The 20,028-nt window shown below is 53.1% G+C and overlaps 2 protein-coding genes across 6 annotated transcripts; both read right to left on the minus strand.

The window, feature by feature from the left end:
- Positions 1–2,514: 2,514 nt before the first annotated feature.
- Positions 2,515–9,337, minus strand: Ankrd23 (ankyrin repeat domain 23). Of its 2 annotated transcripts, XM_052193515.1 has the most exons (9): positions 7,935–9,337; positions 6,593–6,739; positions 6,272–6,400; positions 4,905–5,030; positions 4,627–4,725; positions 4,426–4,524; positions 4,227–4,325; positions 4,043–4,141; positions 2,515–3,962 (listed from the first exon to the last, which is right to left on the minus strand). In XM_052193515.1, the coding sequence occupies exons 1-9, from the start codon at positions 7,959–7,961 to the stop codon at positions 3,867–3,869; spliced, it is 921 nt and encodes a 306-aa protein (XP_052049475.1). In that variant the 5' UTR covers positions 7,962–9,337; the 3' UTR covers positions 2,515–3,866. The 2 variants fall into 2 exon arrangements, with proteins under 2 accessions (XP_052049475.1, XP_052049474.1); XM_052193514.1 differs by lacking the exon at positions 7,935–9,337 and having other exon boundaries at positions 6,593–7,308.
- A 1,660-nt stretch (positions 9,338–10,997) lies between these two features.
- Positions 10,998–18,598, minus strand: Ankrd39 (ankyrin repeat domain 39). 4 transcript variants are annotated; one of them, XM_052193400.1, is made up of 5 exons: positions 18,459–18,598; positions 14,587–14,690; positions 13,677–13,890; positions 12,421–12,434; positions 11,326–11,403 (listed from the first exon to the last, which is right to left on the minus strand). In XM_052193400.1, exons 1-5 carry the CDS (start codon positions 18,556–18,558, stop codon positions 11,326–11,328), a joined length of 510 nt encoding a protein of 169 aa, XP_052049360.1. In that variant the 5' UTR covers positions 18,559–18,598. The 4 variants fall into 4 exon arrangements, with proteins under 4 accessions (XP_052049357.1, XP_052049360.1, XP_052049356.1 ...); XM_052193397.1 differs by lacking the exon at positions 12,421–12,434 and having other exon boundaries at positions 10,998–11,386; positions 13,687–13,890; XM_052193396.1 differs by having other exon boundaries at positions 11,395–13,419; positions 13,687–13,890.
- Positions 18,599–20,028: the final 1,430 nt, after the last annotated feature.

Raw genomic sequence — 20,028 nt, forward strand, 5'->3', positions numbered from 1 at the left:
GATCCAGTGTGAAGATTGGTGTCTGCCTTGGGGAGGGGCCAGCAGCACACCTGCCAGGCCGTGTACCTTAGAAAGAGACCGCCTGGCCCTTTGGCGTAGCTGTGCACAAGTTTAAATTCCTAAAGGAAATGGAGGAATGATGTGGTTTCTTCCCAATGGGCAGGTAGCCAACAGTCCTTTGCTGTGGTTCATGTCTGGTTTTCCTCGATCTTGTCCAAATCGGAGTCTTTTCCTGTTTCTAGCTTGGCGACTGGTCTGTGTTCCTTTCCACCCCCTACCCGCCTTTTTTTTTTTTTTTTTTTTTTTTTTTTTTTGCTTGAGAACTTTTCAAATAGTCAGATTCTAAAATCCTTCGTTGGGTTTTTGGTTTGCCAAGATTTTAATCTGTGTAGTGCTGTGGTCTAGATCTGAATTGCGCCCCCAAAGCCTGTGAACTAAAGACTTCATCTCCAGGCTGCCCTCTGACATGGCTCCTCCTGGGTATTTCCAGGCTTGACCGCAGAGGGGTGTTTGGCCTTGGCGTCTGCCATGCACTCCCTCTTTATAAGTGTGTGGTCTAAAGGACCAAGCAGCCACAGGCCCCTGTGAGCTTCCATCTCAGGCATGCTCTCAGTGATAATGTTAACGGCAAGTTGTGTTCTCACAGCAGTGTCTTGTGTAGGTGGAGTGTAAAGAATTTGTAGCCCAGCCTGGCCTTGAACTAGAGATTCACCTGCCTCTGCCTCCCAAGTGCTGGGTCTCAAGGAGTGCACTGCCACACCTGGCTCATCCTAAAGGATGAGCTTGTGGTCCATTTTGAAATAATGTTTCTATAAATAAGACTTGGGTCATAGCTGTCTCAGTGTGTGTACGAGTGTTTTGCATGTCTGTGCTTAGTGCCTGCAGAGGCCAGCAGACACTGGCTCCTCCCAGCAGACACTGGCTCCTCCTAGCATGTACTGGCTCCTCCCAGCAGACACTGGCTCCTCCCAGCAGACGTTGGCTCCTCCCAGCAGACATTGGCTCCTCCCAGCAGACACTGGCTCCTCCTAGCATGTACTGGCTCCTACCAGCAGACACTGGCTCCTCCCAGCAGACGTTGGCTCCTCCCAGCAGGCACTGGCTCCTCCCAGCAGCCCTCTGGTAGAGTTTTGGGTCTGTTGCTGCTCCTCACTGCTTTGTTATCAGTGTGAATGGGCGTTGGTTGGTTTTTTGTTTTTTAGGCTCAGGCCTCAAACTCATAATCCTGCTTTCTCTGCGCCCCCACCCCCACTTCCTGTTTAGCCTAAGGTGTCCATTTGTTGGAAGGAGGTATTCCCTCTGCTGTAAAGCCACTTGGGTGTGTTTGCATTGCACTCAGAGTTGTCAACTACTTCATGTTAGTTTCTGTTCACTACACTTTTGATCACTAAGGTTGAACCCACTCTGGGTCCGCCCCCCTTTTCTCTTAAAATAGGGTACTAGGCTGGGTGTGCTGGTACATGCCTTTAATCCTAGCACTCAGGCAGGTGGATCTTTTGTGTTCAAAGCCTGCCAGCCTGTTTTACAGAGTGAGTTCCCAGGACAAAATCCTGTCTCAAAAAAAACTCCCAAAAACCAGAAACAGAAACAAAGGGGGAATCAGCCTGTGGGCCAAACTCACCTCACAGTGCCCGCCTCAGCCTCCCAGATGTTGAAATTACAAGCATGAGACCCATGCCTGCCTTTTAGTTCCTTTTTGTTGTTGTTGTTGTTGTTGTTGTTGTTAAAAGTCTCACACTGTTCAGCCTAGACTGGAACTCAAAGCAATCCTGAGTCCTCTCAAGTGCTGGTGTGTGTGTGTGAAGGAGTTACCACATGTGGTTCAGATTTGGGGTATACATTTGCTTATAAAGTTTAGAGTAATCCTGTTTACATCTGGCTTAGGACTGGGTTAAACCTGAATGTTACCATCTTGAGAGGAGCTGACATCTTGTGCCTACTAATCCATTTGTAGACTTTAGCATTTTTTTTTTTTATGTTTAAACAGTTGTAATAGAACTGTGGTTTTTGTATCTGTGTTCATTAGCATTAGGGAAGAGATAGATTTTTATTTGTATTGTATCCTGAACTATTACGGTATTCTGACCCACCACCCACCTAGGATCCCTGATAATTTGTTCTGATGCGGAGATTACCATATCCTCAACCAATGCTTGGATCCCATCTTCAGGGCTTCTGACCTAATAACAGTAGGACTTTGTTTAGAAGTGGCCCGCTGTTTAACCCTGGCTGGCCTGGAGCACACTGTGTTGATCAGGCAGGCCCGGCACTCAGGACTATTAAAATCTCGAACCACCACACATAGCAGACATGACTTTTAAAACAACAGCTGAAGTGGAGAAGCGTGGCTTTCTGGACTTGTGCATCAAGGGGCAGAGATCCTGAACCTTACTTAGAGCCAAAACCGGGCTGGCGCCCTCTGCGGGTGCACACTTGCACACACACATGCACACACACACACACACACAGAGCCCTGGTATCTGGCCTCCTCCCGGTGCCCATGAGACAGCGAGGCCGAGGTGAATTACCAGTTTAATGAGAAAACACTGATCTGTATAAAAAGGTGCTTTGTGTGTCAGTTGAGTGTCCTCACTTCTGAGGAGTCGTCATTGCGTAGTCTAGAATGTGTGTTGCCCACGGCACCAGTGTGGAGGTGCACGCTGGCTGGCACGACAGGCAGGGCCTGCCCGTGGAAAGATGTCTGCCCCACAGGAGGGAGCACTAGTCAGGTTCCTTACATAGTAACAACAGCCAGAGAGGCTGCCAAAATCAGCCAAAAAATAATTGCTGCACATGGGCGTCAGCGGGGCTGTGCGGGAGGCAGAGCCGTCACCTTTTGCCCTCCGCTGAGCTGCGGCTTCAGTGGGGACCCAGCTCTTAACCATCAACTTCCTGTCATTTAAGGAGCCAGCCCTGCCAGCAGTCCAGGTGAACATGAGGGAAGCTGGAAACAGCTGGGAGGGGAAGCAGACACGCCACACGGGAGCCTGTGTGAAGTCCCCTACACCACCAGCTGGCCCACGGGACCGGAGAGGGATGCATACTGTTGGCATTGTCCCAAAGCAAGGTGCAGGAGGACTCCTCAGTGTGCAGAGCCTAGTCGGGTGCTCCCTCCAGCACCAGGCGGCATTAGAGCCTCAGGGTGAGCTAGGGTTGCGGGCCACCGCCCCAAGAGTTGAGTGGGCCACAGGCAACTCCCAGCGCCCCGCGCCCTAACCTCGCCTACGGCTAGCAGGGCTGCCTGGAGCCTTCGGGCAGAGTTTCCCCAGAGTGAGGCTGGTCCAGCTCATCTCTCCAGCTTCCAGAGCAGCCTGGTAGGTACTGGCTTCGGTGGGGCCTCAGTCCTGCTGACATGCCCCTCAGCCTGCCAGAACCGCCCTTCAGAGAGCTGAAGACTCCAGACGGCTGGAACTACGCTCACTGCCAGGGTTGCTACTGATAGGAATGAAGGCCCAGGAGAAACGCTCACCAGAGGACAGAAGTGACCGCACCCCCGGTGCCTGCCTCAGCCTGCTTCTCTCATGCCCTGGATGCAGGTGCTGGCCACATCTGAATGGAGAACAGGCCAAGACCAGTCTCCTAGGCGAAGGACTGGTAGACAGCCCAGAGCCGGCTGAGGGCAGCTAGTCTGCTGCCCTCCCTGTGCTTGGGCCTTGGCCCTCAGCTGGACCCCTTTTCTCGGTGGCCCTGTGGCTCTATGCTCCAGCCCCAGCAGGGAGCAGGGTTCCTCACCAGGGGGCCTGCTCTACCTGTTGCTCGGCCCAAGGAAGCAGAGCCAGAGAGAAACTGGGACCGGGGTAGAGAACCATTTAGGGTGCTGGGTGGGTGTGGAATGGTGGCCGTGAATGGCCCGTGGGTGCCAGTCATCAGCACCGGGTGCGGGGATGCCCCACGTGGGCCTGGAGTGCTTCCCGGATGCCCCTCTGCCAGTCTCGAGCCAGCTGCACTGGTGTCAGGGAGGCCTGTGAACAAGGACACTGGGTCGGTCTCCCTCTGAGGGCAAGAGGTGCCTCAGCGCAGACCTGGCCGGGCTGGCACTCACCAGGTTCTTCATGCCCAGCTGGGCCCCGTAGAGCAGCAGCAGCTTCGTAGCTTTGTGGTGCCCATAGCGCACGGCCTCATGGAGCGCAGTGTCCCCTTCCTGAGGGAGAGCAGGCAGTCACTGCTAGGGGCCCAGTGCCGGACCATGCTGCTGACACGGGTGACGTCCAGTCACAAACACCCACCTTATCCTGTGCGTTGATGTGGGCGCCACACTCAATGAGATGCTCCAGGCAGTCCACGTGCCCCATGCGCACTGCCACATGGAGAGGGGTGCTCCAGATCTAGGGGTAAGTGGGTGCAGTGCTAGGATCTGGCCTGTGCTCCCTGGATGCTGGCCCTACCCTAACAGGTCGCCACCCAGGGCAGGCACCCGCCCCTCACCTTGTCCTGCGCAGTGACCTGAGCACCCTGGTTAAGCAGCTGCTTGAGAATGTCCAGGTGTCCTCCGCGGCAGGCCCAGAACACAGGCGTCCTGTCCAGCTGCAACACAAGGTGTCAAGGAGCTCGGGCCCACTGCGGTGCAGGGCGGCGAGCTAGAGGCGCCATGGTCACTGCACTGCGAGGGCGGCCCTTGTGACTCACCAAATCCCGCGCTTCCACAGCAGCCCCTGCCGCCAGCAGCTTGTCCACCAGCTGTCTGTGGCCCTTCAGACAGGCCCAGTGCAAGGCTGTGCGGTGGAGCTGGGGGATGAACAGAAAATCAGGCCGAGAGCAGAGCTACTCCCTAGAGGAACCCACTCCCGCCACCACACCCTCCCCTTCGTTCCTAGAACAGGGCAGAGCCACCCAGCGTCTCGGGTGAGGACTGACGTGTTCAGACATACACACAGGTGCACGAGCCCGTTCACCCACTCCCCTACCTTGTCATGGGCATTGGGGTCCCCGCCGTCTGCCAGGTACTTGTCAATCAGGGCCTCCTGATTCTCAGCAGCTGCCTTCAGGAACATGTCCAGGCCCACAGGCTCCAGTGGGACCTGGGGCTGGGGCTGGAGGAGGAAAACAGGACAGAACAGTCCCCAAGCCCAGAGACACCTGTCACAGCAGTCTCACCAGTCTAACCCAGCACACTGGTCCTGTTTGATTCTCAACTCAGAACTGGGAGACTCAGAATGGGAAGTGTTTGGCACCAACTGTTCCTGTGCCCTAGCGCACATGCTGAATCTTAACCCCACTATTTCGGAATGTGACCCCCTTGGAAATGCTGCCGTTATACTTGTAATTAGATGAGGGCAGAGCCCTCGCCCTACTGTAGGGGTGAGATGCCCCTATGTCGAGGATGTTAGATATGGGCAGGCACACGGAACATGAGCCAGAGGCACCGATGGGCGGTAAGTCTGCAGACTGGGTGACCCTAGTGCCAGCTGCCCCAGGAAGCAGAGCAGGTGGGTAATGCTGAGGGACAGCCCTGCTAAAACCATGTCTAGTGCCTGAACAAACTGGAACCACCCGGTTGTGTGGTTGAGTCCCCGGTGGCCAGCACTTTCTTATGGCTAGCAGCCTGTGGTGTTTGATTCCGTTCATTTGCCTGGATCTAGAATCACGTAGGAGACAAGCCCTTGGGCACATCAGGAGAGATTATCTAGATTAGGCTAGCTGATGCGAGCCACCCGAAGTTGAGTGAAACCATTTTGTGGGCTGGGGTCCTGGACTGAAGGAAAAGACAGCGAGCCCCAGGAAGTCAGTGCTGGGTGAAGGGAACCTCGCAGTTAAGGGCACTCGCTCTGCAGAAGATCCAGGTTCCAGCACTTGGGAGGCAGAGGCAGGTGGATTTCTGAGTTCGAGGCCAGCCTGGTCTACAGAGTGAGTTCTGGGACAGCCAGGGCTACACAGAGAAACCCTGTCATCCTAGCACCCACATGGTGCTTTACAAATGTCTGTGCTGGATGCGATGCTCTCCTCTGCTTCCTGCCTGTAGTCACTGTGTGATAGTTCCCTCAGGCTCCTGCTCTTGTGAGTCTTGTGCGTGTCTTGAACTGAAGTCTGAGACAGGGAGTCATGATAAGCCCTCAAGGTCCCAGTATTCTGTCGGAAGAAGCCAAGCAGCTGCTGCGGTGCGCTGTGGAATGTAGTGGGGTCACCCTTCCATAGGAAGGAAGGGTCTGGGATGCACTCCAGGCATCCCACTATGCGATGGCTGTGGAGCTGCGGTCCCTGCACCCATTTCTCCCAGACCCCCAAGAAGGAGGCCATCCATGCTCCAGAACACCAGCCCCACCCTCCCACTCACCTCAGCCCCAGACTCAGGGTCCCTGGGGGGGACTTTGTGTCTCTGTCGTTTTCTTCTTCGTCTTTGAACCAAGTTTTCCAAGTCTGTCAGATTGTCCAGAGTCAGTCTGGAGCTGTTAAATCTTTCCAGCTAGGGCAGAAGAGACAACCAAGCCAGACATCAGCCACAGGGTAGGGACTCGGGGCAGGCTGCTGGCTAAACTTGAAGAAGCGCCCAGTCACTTTGGCTGGCTGGCTGACAGTGGTCATGGGTTCTAGGCCCACATTGCTCATAGATACCCACACTGCCCCACTCCCATTAGCCCCTTCCAAGAACACTCACTTTCTTCCTCTTCTCCTCCTCCAACTTTAGTTTCTCCCGGGCCACGGCCTCTTGGGGTCCTAGTGTCCAGCCACTAGGCCACCCTCCAGGATCAGGAACTCCACGTCCAAATTCCAACGCTTTCCTACCAACTCCTTCTCCACTTACCTGTAGGACACGTAGGATAGAGTACCGATCAGGACAACTGTGGGGATGTTTTGAAATCAGTGGCAGGGCATTAAGGTGATTGACACCTGACATAAAAAGGCCAATTGTGAACCAGGGAGTCGGCTGGACTCTTCCTGCTGAATGCTTCCTGGTGGGTTGTCCTCTTGGCATGCGCACACGCACGCATGCACACACACCACCTGCAATTTTCACCAACTGTGGCAATGGCAGAGGCCCAGGGGAAATGACTGGCTGCCCCTATCAGCAGATCACAGACTTGAGGGGGTGAAGTCTATTTATATTGCTGGGTTCATGCCAGGTAACACCTTAGCTTCCACCCGGGGCTTCTACCCCAGATTCCTGTGAGGTTGTGCCACACTGCCACCTGACCCTAGGTTAGAGAAGAGGCTCCTGGGTCTGATTCCGAATCCCAGCTTTCAGCCCTTGGGTTGATGGTGTTTCTGTCTGTAAAATGGTAAACCTTCCTCTACAGCCTACCCTTTCCCTTAGCAGCCGCCCCTGGAGCTGGAGAACACAGAGGTTGCAGATGCTGGGGGAGGGGCACAAGCTGAGGCTTGGGGTCAAATGGCCCAACCTCCCCTTCTAAGCCACCTTCACAACCTCAAGCCTCTGGGACCCGGCTTGGCCATCTACCTCGCAGAGGGAACAAGCTGGGGCCACCGCACCACAGTAAGGCATGTGTGCCTCATACCCTCTTTGCCCCATGTCACCAACATCACACAACTGCACTGCTGTGGCTATTTCTCTTACTGCTCGGGGAAACCCAAGAGCACCCCAAAAGTGGACAGACCCTCTAGAAAGTTCCATATGGACTGCCCTGTGCTTGACCTAAAGGAACTATACGTATAGCTATACCCATGGCTTCCAGAATAACTCATCATTGCTTTCCAACCATCCAGACAAAGGCAAACCTACGAGCTTGAGGGTGCAGCTCTGTGGTAGGTTGCTAACCTAGCATGTGTACAGGCCCAAGGTGGACCCCAGAACCACATTCACCAAAACCAGACTCAGTAACTCGAGTTTCCCCATCTATTACCCAGCCTCTTCCCCTCAGATCCCAGAAAGCACCAGTCAGCCCTCAGGCAGACTTGACTACCCTGGGCATATGCTCAGGGTCCCCCTGCGCCTTGTCCTGAATCCTCGGCAGTCACCCACCCTCTGCTCACATCCTTACCAACTGCTGAATGCTGATGAAGTCCATGGTCCCCCCCTGGCTCTCCACGCACCAGGCAAAGCGAGCTCAGCTCTTTTATGGCAGAGCGCTCTCTTGGGGGTGGGGAAAGACAAACTTGTGCCCAGGTCAGATGACTCTGGGGCCCTGTCACACTGACCAAAATACAGGTCTGGGAATGTGGCCTGCTGGGGGCAGGGTAAGGAGCTGTCTGGAGCTGAGTCGGCAGTCTCCTCAGACACCCACTACCCTGCACCTGCCACACCCCACATCTACCAGGCAGCCATTTTACCACTGCATGGGCTGGGATACCTGGGTGTAGAGTCCAGCTACAAAGGGAAACATTTCTTCCTCTTCAGTTTAGAGCCCACTGGTGAGGAACCCAGGCTCACAGGTTAAATCTGGCTGCCCGAGATGCTGCAAAGACCAACCAGCACCTCAGGAAGGACAAGAAAGAGGCTGACCTAATGCCTTGTGAATTCTCACGGTTACATGATGAAACTGGGCTTCATATGACTTCCCAACGGGCTAGTCTCAAGGCTGCCCTTCCCTCCCGGATTTGTCCCTCAGCAGGCTGACAGCCAGCATGGTGTTCTGCCCGGCCTGGCATCAGCCCTCACAGGGGCCACATCAGATACTCTCTGGGCATGAAGCATTGCCCTTCAAGAGGGCAAGGGCACGGGAACCTGCTCCGGGTCTTGCCCGGTCTGTCAGTAGTCATGCCAGCCGGCCACCAAGCAAACTGTTTTTAGGCAACAAAAATCAAACCTAATTCTTCAGAAGCCAGGGATGCTTTGCACTCCGCTGTGCCCAGAACTCCAGCTTGACCTTTGAGAGGAAATCAGACACCCAGTAAACAGGATTCGAGCACAGGCAGCATCAACAGAGATGACCATATAAGCTCGAGCGGGGGTGTCACTGAAAGGAGCGGAGAGCACAGAGGGAGGGTCAGCGGGGAGCACGGAGGGAGGGTCAGCGGAGAGCACGGAGGGAGGGTCAGCGGAGTGCTTTTTAAAGCTGCCTGCGTCTGCTTTCTTTACCAAACCCCCTTGGTGATGAGGGAGACAGTGACTCCTGAGAGAGAAGGCAGATAAAGACGTCTGAGTGGCTCTGCTCGAAACTGTCTTACATTTGATGCCACTGGGCATGCTTGCACGTGACTTATTATTCCAGTACTCGGTGGGCAGAGGTGGCACTCACCTTTAATCTGAGCACTGTGAAGGCAGAGGCAGGAGCATTGCTGGGAATGTGAGGCCAGCCTGACAGACATTTTGCAGTTAAGCTAAGGAAAGAGGATCTGGGGTTCAAAGTTCTTCTGAGCCAGCCAGGTGTGGTGGCGCACACCTTTAAACCCAGCACTGCAGAGGCAGAGGCAGGCAGGTCTCTGAGTTCGAGGCCAGCCTGGTCTACAGAGTGAGCTCCAGGACAGCCAGGGCTACACAGAGAAACCCTGTCTGGAAAAAAGAAAAAAAAAAAAAAGAAAGAAACTCATCTGGGCTTCTCTGAATCCAACAACAACAACAAATTTTTTTAAGTTAAATACTTAAAAAGGGAAAAATCTCATAAAAAGGGAACTGGTTATTATCTCTAAATTAAAAAAACCCCAAAATATTCATTATTTTAAAAATAAATCTAAAGATCTTCGTGATTACTCTTGCCTCAGTGGCCCAGGAGAAAAACATGTCTTCCCAGTCTGTCCTCCTGAGCCTCACAGCCGCACATTATTTGAAGAGTGTCAGGCCGTGGCACACTTGGCACTCTTCCCACACTGCCACCAACACTGGTATAGGTGGCACCTGACCCTCCTACCAGGGAGCAGGTCGTGTCTTCCCTCAGTACATCCTCCCTTCTCCCCGTCCTCCCCACCAGACTAGCCTCTAACGGAGGTCCCGAGCCGGGACTGGTGCTCTTTTTAAAATATACAGCACAGTTCCATGCGTCCTTCACTCTCGCTGCTGGGGAAGCCCGAGCCTTGTACTCTCTTGCAGGGTTTGTAAGTGAGTCTGTAAGTAGACAACCCGTTTGTGATCAAGGATGAATCTGCTAGGTTGCTACGGAGAAGTCAGTGATTAGCACAACACATTTAAATAGGTATTGCTAAATTGCCGTCTATAGTGTGTGTACCAGTTTCCGTGTCCAGAAGCCAGCCTACTTATGGCAAGTCACGGCATGAAAGAAAATTTTAATATACATTAGATCATATGTATACTATACACAAACACACCCAGAGCAAGGCTCAATATCCATTAATATAAAGTTCCCGTGAATTGATAAAAACACAGCAAGCTGGATGTGGTGATGTGTACCTATAACCTCAACACTCGGGAAGTTGAGGCAAGAGGAGGGCTCCAAAATCGAAGGCTAGTCTTGGCTATATAGCAAGAACAAGAACATTTTGAATGGGTGACCAGAGAGGATGGTCAGACAGGTGTGCGGCCTCACTGGTAATCAATTCGAGGCAAACAGGAAAGCAGTTATTATGTGGAGAGAAGGTCTCTGGAGCTCTGGCTGGCCTGGAGCTCAAAGAGAGATCCTCCTGCCTCCGGCACTGGGATTAAAGGTGCGTGCAGCCTAGCCTGGCGGTTACACTGTGTCCAGGTTGGACTGCTAGAACTGAACCCTGGGAAGGAAGGCCAGCGTAGGTGGGACTTTGTTCCGCCTGCATGAGGGACCAAACGCAGGGCCTTTGCATGTTAGGCAAGCCTTCCATCACTGAGCTCTATCCCCACTTTTCCCTGCCGCCCAGGCTGGCCTTGAACCCCTCTGCAGCCTCATGAGCAGCTGGTATCTCAGGCCTGCACTACGAGGCCAGGGTGAGCGCTGGGTACCCTCCCCTGCTGCCTGTCATGTAGTGAGTGCGCTCACTAGAGCATCACCGTCCGGCAGAGCAACCGTGAGGCAATCCTTCCCATCTCGCAGACATGGGCGCTGAGGGTTTAAAAGAGCCCTGAACCAAGCTCACTCAGCCAGAAAACAGCTTTTGTTACACGCTCCGTGCTTTCTTCCGAAGTTTTGTGTTTTTATCTTTAGAACGATGTATTCTGAAATTCATCTTTGTCCATGGGATAACATCAAGATATAAGCTTTATTTTCTTCCAAATGTGTATGTGTCTCTACATGGGCTGACTCACACGGTCACCTGTCAGGCTCCTCAGCCCTCCCAAGCCTCCCTACGGGCCGCCACACTGGCCAGGTGGGGCTCTTCTGGGCATTCTAGCCCTGTTCCCCGCAGCACCACACTGAGCAGGGCAGGGATGTGGAGAGCTGGTCTGTGTACCCTTCAAGGGCAGCCAGAGACAGGAGGTGGGGCCTCAGCTGGCCAGCAGGTCCCGCAGGCCGCTGTTGCAGGGCAGCAGGTCACATGCTAGGCGTGCTTTGCGATCGCGGACGGCCTTCAGGGCTGGGCTGTGCTGTAACAGGAGGGAGCAAATGTCCTCATGACCCCTCTCCGCAGCCTGTGGGGGAGAGAGGCCTTAGTCCAAGGGCAAACCCGGGCTGTACCCTGCACGCTCTCATTTCCCTTTCTGGAACCTGCTTGCTCTGGAAATGTCTCCTGGAAACAGGAACACCCCGCTCCCCATCCCCCCATCCCCCGGGTGTCTAAGCAGGCTTCCAATGGCTACCCAAGCCCCGCGCCTTACACACAGGTTTGTGAGGCACTGGGGCCGTTTGGCCCACTCAGCACCACTTGTGGTTCGGGTTCTGCGGTTCTGGAACTCTGCATGTGGACCAGACTGGCCCTGAACTTTGGCGGTCCTCCTGCCTCTGCTTTCCAAGCATTGAAATACAGGTATGAGCAGCCATGTTTGGGTCTTTGTCAGGTTAGCACCCCCACAGAGCTACACTGGACCCCCACTTTTACCTCTTGAGACAAGGTCTTCTCACTATGTTGCTCTTGTCTATGTCTTTTTGTTTTGAGACAGGGACTCTTTGTGTAGCCCTGGCTGTCTTAGAACTCACTCTATAGACCAGGCTGGCCTCAAACTCAGATCCACCTGCCTCTGCAGTGGTGGGATTAAAGGTGAGCACCACTGATGCATCCTAACCAGTAAGTATCTCTTTAAAAAAAGAAAAGACTCGCTGGGCGGTGGTGGCGCACTCCTGTAATCCCAGCACTTGGGAGGCAGAGGCAGGCCGATTTCTGAGTTCCAGGCCAGCCTGGTCTACAGAGTGAGTTCCAGGACAGCCAGGGCTACACAGAGAAATCCTGTCTCGAAAAACAAAACAAAAACAAAAACAAAACAAAACAGCAAAAAAAGAGAAAAGACCCAAGCTTCTACACCTGGCAAGGATCTAACAAAACCCAACAGGCAGCTGTTGAGTCGGTCCAAGTTCAGTAAGTGCCCGAGGCATGTGCTAAGGCTAAACACAAGGCCATCCCAGCTGCCGCTCCGCTGAGGCGCTGAGGCACGGGACCTCACGCAAGCTCAAGATGAACAGGTGTCTTAGATTTCCACAGCTGTGATGAAACAGTGTGACCAAATGCAACTTGGGGAGGGCAGGCTTTATTTCAGTGGCGTCAGACAAAGTAAAACTCTTTTGGGAGGGGGGGGGAGAGAGATGGATGGAAGGAGAACTTGTCTCAAAAAAGGGGAGCAGCGACAGTGGGTGGAGCAGCCCTTCAGGGGATAGTCTGTGACACACAGTGACAGTGAGCCCGGGGATAAAGACTAACAGAGTGTGAACACAGGAGCTCACGACAGGAAGCCAGCTAGAGCTGAACCCGGAGGGCTTCCTGGGAGAGGGAGCCCTCCCCCCCCCCCCCGGACTCGGAGAAAGCGAGCCTCTTGGGGGGAGGGTTTGATGGGACCCTCCTCACACCAACATAGGGTTTCTCTGTGTAGACCAGGTGGGCCTCAAACTTAGAGACCTGCCTGCCTCTGACTCCTGAGTGCTGGGATGAAAGGCGTGTGGCCACCACTGCTTGGCGGATGAGAACGCCTTTAAAGCCACGGCATGGGTGGAAAATCAGAGTTGGAGCAAGGAGGGGCTCTCTACACACGTCTGCATAAGTCAAGTCTCGAAGATGCATGTGTGGGCTGGGCATTTGAGTTCAGTGGGGAAGCAGGAACCTAGCAATCCCCAGAACTTAGACACAGACAGATGGACGGACAGATGGATGGACGACAGACAGAGAGAAAGAGGGAGCAATTGGTAAAGTGGATGCCTGGAGACGGAGCATAGAATGCTGAGTCCCCCAAAATAATGATCCTGTCCATGACCCGGGACTCTAAAGCGGGAGGCAGAGAGAGGCAGAGCAGGGCTGGTTTCCAAAGCTGATTCCTCAGGGAACCTTCGCAGCTCATCACTGAGGGGGAAACTAGTTCCTGTACAGAGAAGATGGTGAGAGAGCTGTTTTCCTGAAGAGGCGGCGGCGGCGGTGAGTGCCGGGATTCCAGGTGGCTTTTCCTTGTCTCCATTTTCCTGGTCTCCAATGCCCACTGTGAGGATTCGTCTTGGCTGTCACCAGGGTGGGACTTAGACACACCTGCAGGTGTGAGGGCATTTCTGGAGACCTTTAACCTTGTGAGCTGAGGTCCCAGGTTGCCTGGTGCCCTGCCTTAAATCTCAGCAGTTGGAAGGCAGAGAAGCAGGTGGATCTCTGCGTGTTCAAGGCCAGCCTGGTCTACAGATCTACAGAGTGAGTTCTAGGCCAACCAGGGTAACACAGTTAGACTCAGTCTCAAAAACACAGCAAAGCAACCAGAAAAGTACAATAGTAAGGAGAAGGCGGCTCGGAGGGACAGAGACATACCTTATGGAGACTGGTCATGCCGTCATCGTCCACCAGCCGGGGGTTGGACCCATGGGACAGCAGCAGCCTGGCGATTTCCGTGTGCCCACAGTAGCTGGCCCGGTGCAGAGCCGTGGCGCCCCCGTGGGTCTGGGCGTCGCACTTTGCTCCGCTTTCCAGCAGAAACTGGCAAACGGCGTAGTGGCCGTTGCGGCTCGCGTAGTGCTGCAGGGGTCAGAGACTGAAGTCATGGCAGAGCCCTGGCAGGTGGCGGGCGCTGGGATGCTGAGAGCCAGGGGGGCAGAGTCGGAAACACTGTGCCCTTCCACTAAACAGAATACCCAGCTGCCCAGGATGTAGCCAGAGTTGAAAGGGAAGGGTGACTAAGGATGCGGTGTAGGCGGGGATGCTTATCAGTCATGGTGGCACAGACTGGGGTCTGGAATCCCTTGGGAGGAGGCAGGGAGATCAAGGTTGCCATTTATACACAGCAAGTTCAAGGCTAATCTGGGTTGGGTGAGAGCCTATTTCAGGGACAAAACAACAAACTTTAAAGCTAGGCAGGGTGACCTAGGTTATTACAGATTCTCAGTACTCAGGAAGGAGCGGTGGGAGCGACTTCAAGGACAGCCGGGGCTCCATAGTGAACCCTTACAAAAAACCAAAAACAAACAACACCAAAACCAGTGAACCAGTGATGTGACTCATCCAGGGAAAGTACTTCCCACCAGTCTGAGGGGCTAAGTTCTACTCCCAGACCTCACACAGTGGAACACACACACACACAGAGAGAGAGAAAGACACAGAGACAGAGACAGACACAGAGAGACTGATTGATTGATTGATTGATTCTGAGACGAAGGCTTTGCTGGAAATAAAGGGCGAGCAGCCTGGAGTTTCAGGCCTTTTCCCAGAGCTCACCAGGGCAGTGTAGCCAGCAGAGTCCGGCTGGCTAGGGTCTGTGGCCTTCTGGATGAAATACTTCACTCGGCCCAGGTCTCCATTCAGGGCAGCCGACCAGATTCCTGCAGAAACACAAAGCGCTGAGCAGTACTGCGTGATGGAATTTTTTTTCTTTTCCTTTTTTTTTTAAAGAATTTGTTTCTACCTTTTGCCTGAAGTTTCAACATCGGTAAGCTTGAGATGCTATATCTATATCACCCCCAGGAAGCCAGCAAGAATCCCATGCTAAGACTGTTGTAATCTGGATCTGTCATAAAAGGGATAGCTGCTGCTGGTGGTGGTGGTGGCGGCGACGGCAGCAGCAGGGGTGGCGGCGGCAGTGCCCGCCTTGAATCCCAGCAGAGGGAGAGGCAGAGACAGAGGCAGAGGAGGCAGGTGGATCTCTGAATTGGAGGCCAGCCTGGTCTATTGGTACAGTGAATTCCAGGACAGTCAGGGCTCCACAGAGCAGGTAACGTGCCCACTACAAGCCTGAGGAGCCGAGCTCAATCCACCCCACCTACATAGTGCCCTCTGACATCAGAACTCATACCCTGACACCCCACATGCCCTGATCATAAGAACAACCATTGAAATGAAATGATCACGAAGTGGTTATAGGCTGACCAATGCTATAAACCCAGTGGGTGAGAGAATTAACTAGTAGCTTAGGATTTACCCACAATGCAGCATAAAGTGACAGGTAAAAGAGATAAGGAAACATGGGAGAGAACACGGACCAACATACTCCTAAAAGGAATCGCAGAGAGGCACCCTAGATGGAACCGGTGCTGTGTCCTTGCATGGCCCCAGGAAGTCGGCCGTACTGGGACAAGAAGGGAACCCAGACACACGGAGAAGCTGGGAAGCTGGACCTAACTGGTGGGCTCTGGAGAACTGCAGCACCCCAAAAGCTCAGAATAGTTATTAGATACAGTTGAACAGATAACCAAGGTTACTGTATCAAAGGCAGAGTTGTTACACAGAAGGCAGGGTTACTACATACAGCTGAACAAGGAGGGGGGTTATTACAAACAGCTGAGCAGGGGGCGGAGTTATGTAAATACAGCTGAAGAGGGAGGTGGGGTTATATGGCCGTAGCTAATCTCAGTAGGTGCCGTTTCTGCAGGGGAGCTATGTTCAGGTCAAAAACATTCAGGGGGAGAAATGGTAGGCATTTTCTACACATATTGTCAACATCTGCACATGGACCAGGGGAAGGATTTACTGTCCCTCTGAGCCTGGACTGAGTGTGTGTGTGTGTGTGTGTGTGTGTGTGTGTGTGTGTGTGTAAAGATGATCATAATGTGGGCATAGTAGTATGTGCCTGTAATGCCAGCACTTGGGAGACAAAGGCCAGTATATCTCAGTGTTCAGGGACAGCCTGGTCTACAGAAGCGAGTTCTAGGACAGCCAGAACTACACAGTGAGACCTTGTAGCAAAAACCAAAACAATAACAATGGCCAGAGCCAGTTCAGGAACTGTTGCTCTTCTAGTTTGCTCTTCAGGACCTGGGTTTGATTCCTAGCAGCCATAGGGTGGCTCACAAGCATCTGTAACTCCAGCTTCTGGGGATCCAATCTCCTCTTTTGACCAGGCATACATAGTGCACACATACAGGCAAAACAGTCACACACAGTAAATGTGTATGTGTATATAATTTGTATATATAAATAATTATATATAATGTATATTTTTTACTTGTGATATATATATATATAATAAAAAAGATGAAGCCGGGCAGTGGTGGCGCACGCCTGAAATCCCAGCACTCTGGGAGGCAGAGGCAGGCGGATTTCTGAGTTCGAGGCCAGCCTGGTCTACAGAGTGAGTTCCAGGACAGCCAGGTCTATACAGAAAAACCCTGTCTCGAAAAAACCAAATCCAAAAACAAAAAAAAGATGGCTCAGTGGTTAAGAGTAGTTGCTAGAAGCTGGGCGGTGGTGGCGCACGCCTGTAATCCCTGCACTCTGGGAGGCAGAGGCAGGCGGATTTCTGAGTTTGAGGCCAGCCTGCTCTACAGAGTGAGTTCCAGGACAGCCAGGGCTACACAGAGAAACCCTGTCTCGAAAAAACCAAATCCAAAAAACCAATAAATAAATAAATAAATAAATAAATAAATAAATAAATAAATAAAGAGTAGTTGCTAGGGCCAAGCAAAGTAGCAGAGGCAGATGGCTCTCTGTGAGTTCGAGGCTAGCCTGGTCTACAAAATGAGTTCCAGGACAGCCAGAGCTATATACTGAGACCCTGTGGTTGGGGGGTAGGGAGAAATGGACTAACCAAACAAAACAGACAGACAGACACAATTTAAGTTAACCAAAACAGATGAATTAAAACTAAAAAAAACCATGTTTTACAGAAAACAATTCACATAACAGCTGAGTATCTATCACACGGGAAAAATAAATAATAAAAGAATAAATAACCTGACAAAATGCAGCAGGTGATAACAAGCTATTTCTGAGACAAAGTGTCTAACTACGTTAGCTCTGCCCTGTCAAGCCTTGAACTTGTGACCTTCCGGTCTCAGCCTTGGAGTCAGTCCAAGCTGCTACAAAGAGAGCAAAGCATTAACGTAACAGAGTAACCAGAGTGGAAAGGCCCCCGGCTTTGAATATGACAAGGTTTCTTTCCCCACAGAGGCAGGGCTGACATTGTGAGCCAGACCATCTTCTGTTGTGGGGAGCCAACCTGTGCATATCAGAACAGCTGTGACACACAAACGTATCTCTAGACCTAAACTGGGCATAATTGTCCCCTGGTTGAAGACTCTCTAAGGCATAAGGAAAGGGTCCCTGAAGAGGTGGCATAGAACTGAATGCGGGTGGGAAAGCTTCAGGCAGCCTGAAACTGGCTAGCAAACAAACCAGGCAATGCCATCCGCCAGAGGCCTTGCATATTTTAGAAAGGTAAAGGAGACCGGAGACCCGCTGCAGGGCTGCAGGGGTGAGAGCACACCGAGGTACAGGAACACAACAGGCAGCTTGGCTTGGGGAACTAAAAGCAGTAGGAGGTGCTGGAGAGATGGCTCAGCAGTTAAGAGCTCTGGCTGCTCTGCAGAACACCAGGGCTGGTTCTCAGCTCCCTGCTCACGACCATCTGTAACTGACAATTCCAGGGAATCTGAAACCCTTTCCTGGCCTCCACAAGCTCCAGGCACGTGTGGTATACAGGAAAAAAAATGCACATAAATAATCTTTAAATTAAAAAAAAAAAGTGTAAATGTAATCATCTCATTTGCTATTTTCCAAAGGCAGAGCAAGAGGGCATGAGAGGAAGCGGAGAGTCCTATTAAGTCCCTCGTTCAAAAGAAGGCAGTAGCAGAGGTACGCCACTGGCTAGGAAACCATTCCTATGGTAACCGTCAGGAGTGACTGCACAGACTTCCGTATATCAGGGGCCACTGCAAAATCTCTGTATAACCTTGGACAAAACAGCTCCATCCCTGCGCTCCACAGGTAAAGATGCTGTCCTCTCTGTCGAGATCACGGTCATAGCTAAAACATGTCCACTCACACCCGAGATCAGTAAGGGCCAGCTCCCCCGACCTCCCAGGTGGATACAAACCACCAACTGCACACTCTTTCCCTAGCTCCTCTGCCAGCTGACCAGGCTGTCTCCTAGCTGGCTTGGTCTCCAGACCCAGTTCAGAAACCAATGCCTCAATTTACCCGTCCGCATTCGAGACGGGGTGGCCGAGGGGCTTCCTGCCACGCTTTGAAGCCAGCCTTCCTGGACCAGGCCCGGGAGCTCCAAACTCGGTTCGAGGCCTCCTTCAGTCCACGTTCCCGGAGATGGAGCTGGGGACTGCCCGCCGCCAGCCACGCGGCCGCCTCACCCCTCTCACCCCTCTCAAAGTCCATCTCCTCCAGCGTCTGCTGTACCCCGGGCACCGCACTTGGGTGCGAGCAGCAGGAGCCATCCGCACAAGGTTGCGGCGCCGCCATCCCGGCAGCCGGGACTGCAGCCCAGCGCTCCTTCGAAATGCCCACCCCCTCCGTCCAGGCTGACCACTCGACGTCCGTAGTTGACCTTCGAGTCCCGCCTCTTCGCCCAGGCCAACCAATCCCGCCTTTAGACCTTACCTTAGCAACCAATGAGCGTGGCGAGGTGCGGCTGCATAGACTGAGCCTTGCTGCTTTGCTACCACCGGAGGGCGCCCGAGGCTAACTAAGCCCAAGGAGGAGCAAAGGCATGGGTATCCGCTGAGCACCCCGGGAGGAGGCGGGATGGTTCATGCAGCCGCGCCTTGTAGGGTGTGGGGACCAGGCAGCTTGGCCTGTCTGGTAGTGTTTATGTCGCATTCGCCAGAACCGAAGCCTCACAGGCTCCCCAGGGCACAAGGACTGAGGACACGACCCATAGTCCCTTGTCTGGTTTTCCGAGCATCACCTGAGCCGTAGGCCATCCATGGACTCTGCTCCTCCTTCTTTAGCAATCCATCGGGAAGCAGGTGGCCTGAGGACCCTGAGGAAGCAGAACCCGGCAGGCCACCTTTGTCCTTAACCCTCTGCCCCCTCAGTGGGCGCTGGTTGCCAACATCCAGCTGACAAACAACTGAGCTAAGGGGAACACAGCCTTCTGACCTACACTCAGGGAAACAGCAGCCTGCTCAAGGGGCATCCAAGTGTATAGGGGGGGCGGGGGCGGGGAGCAGCCTAGGTGGGAGGGGAGAAGAGCTCACTGTCTTGGTCTCTGTTCCAATTCACTGGTTAGATTGATCTAAACCAGGTGTGTCCAAATTGCAGTCAACAACCAGCATGGAATTTTTAGCACAACCCAAAATCTTAAAACGTCTTTTTTTTTTCTTTCCTATTTTCCTTTCTGAAATCCAATTGCCAGGCAACTCTCTTCAAGGGCACTCAAAAATGAATCCAGGCTGGGCCTATTGTTTTTCCCAGGAACATCTGGGCCTACACCACTCCCTAAGACAAGAGCTTGAAACTGACTGGGTGGCAATAGGGGACTATCCCTACATAGACAGGACATTTGAGATTAGCATTCTTCATAAAAAGCTACAAGTCGTCCCCCCTCCCACTGAACTTGTCCTAGCCCCCACCTTTATAAAGACACTGTCCACACTACCCGAGAAGCTTCTAGGAGGACCTCTCCTTCCGCCCCTCACGCCCTGCTCACCCGCCCTAGAGTTCTGGGAAGGCTAGTCCCTTCTCCTCCTCTTCCCGAATGTGCTGCCTGGTTTCCCTGTGGCACCAGGCCAAGCCCAGCTCCCAAGGGGATGCAACCCTGCTCTGGTTCCCAGTCCCATAGGCACCACTGTGGGAAGACTTGAGTCTCAGCTGAGCGCTCCAGAGATGAGACACCCACAAGCATGAAGACCATGGTGGCCCCCGGGGCCAAAAGATGATCCCTCTTAGGTCAGTAAGTGGGTTTGAGTCAAAATATCTGTAAGGCGGGGA

The sequence above is a fragment of the Apodemus sylvaticus genome, chromosome 9 (genome assembly GCF_947179515.1).
Source record: "Apodemus sylvaticus chromosome 9, mApoSyl1.1, whole genome shotgun sequence".
Classification (NCBI taxonomy): domain Eukaryota; kingdom Metazoa; phylum Chordata; class Mammalia; order Rodentia; family Muridae; genus Apodemus; species Apodemus sylvaticus.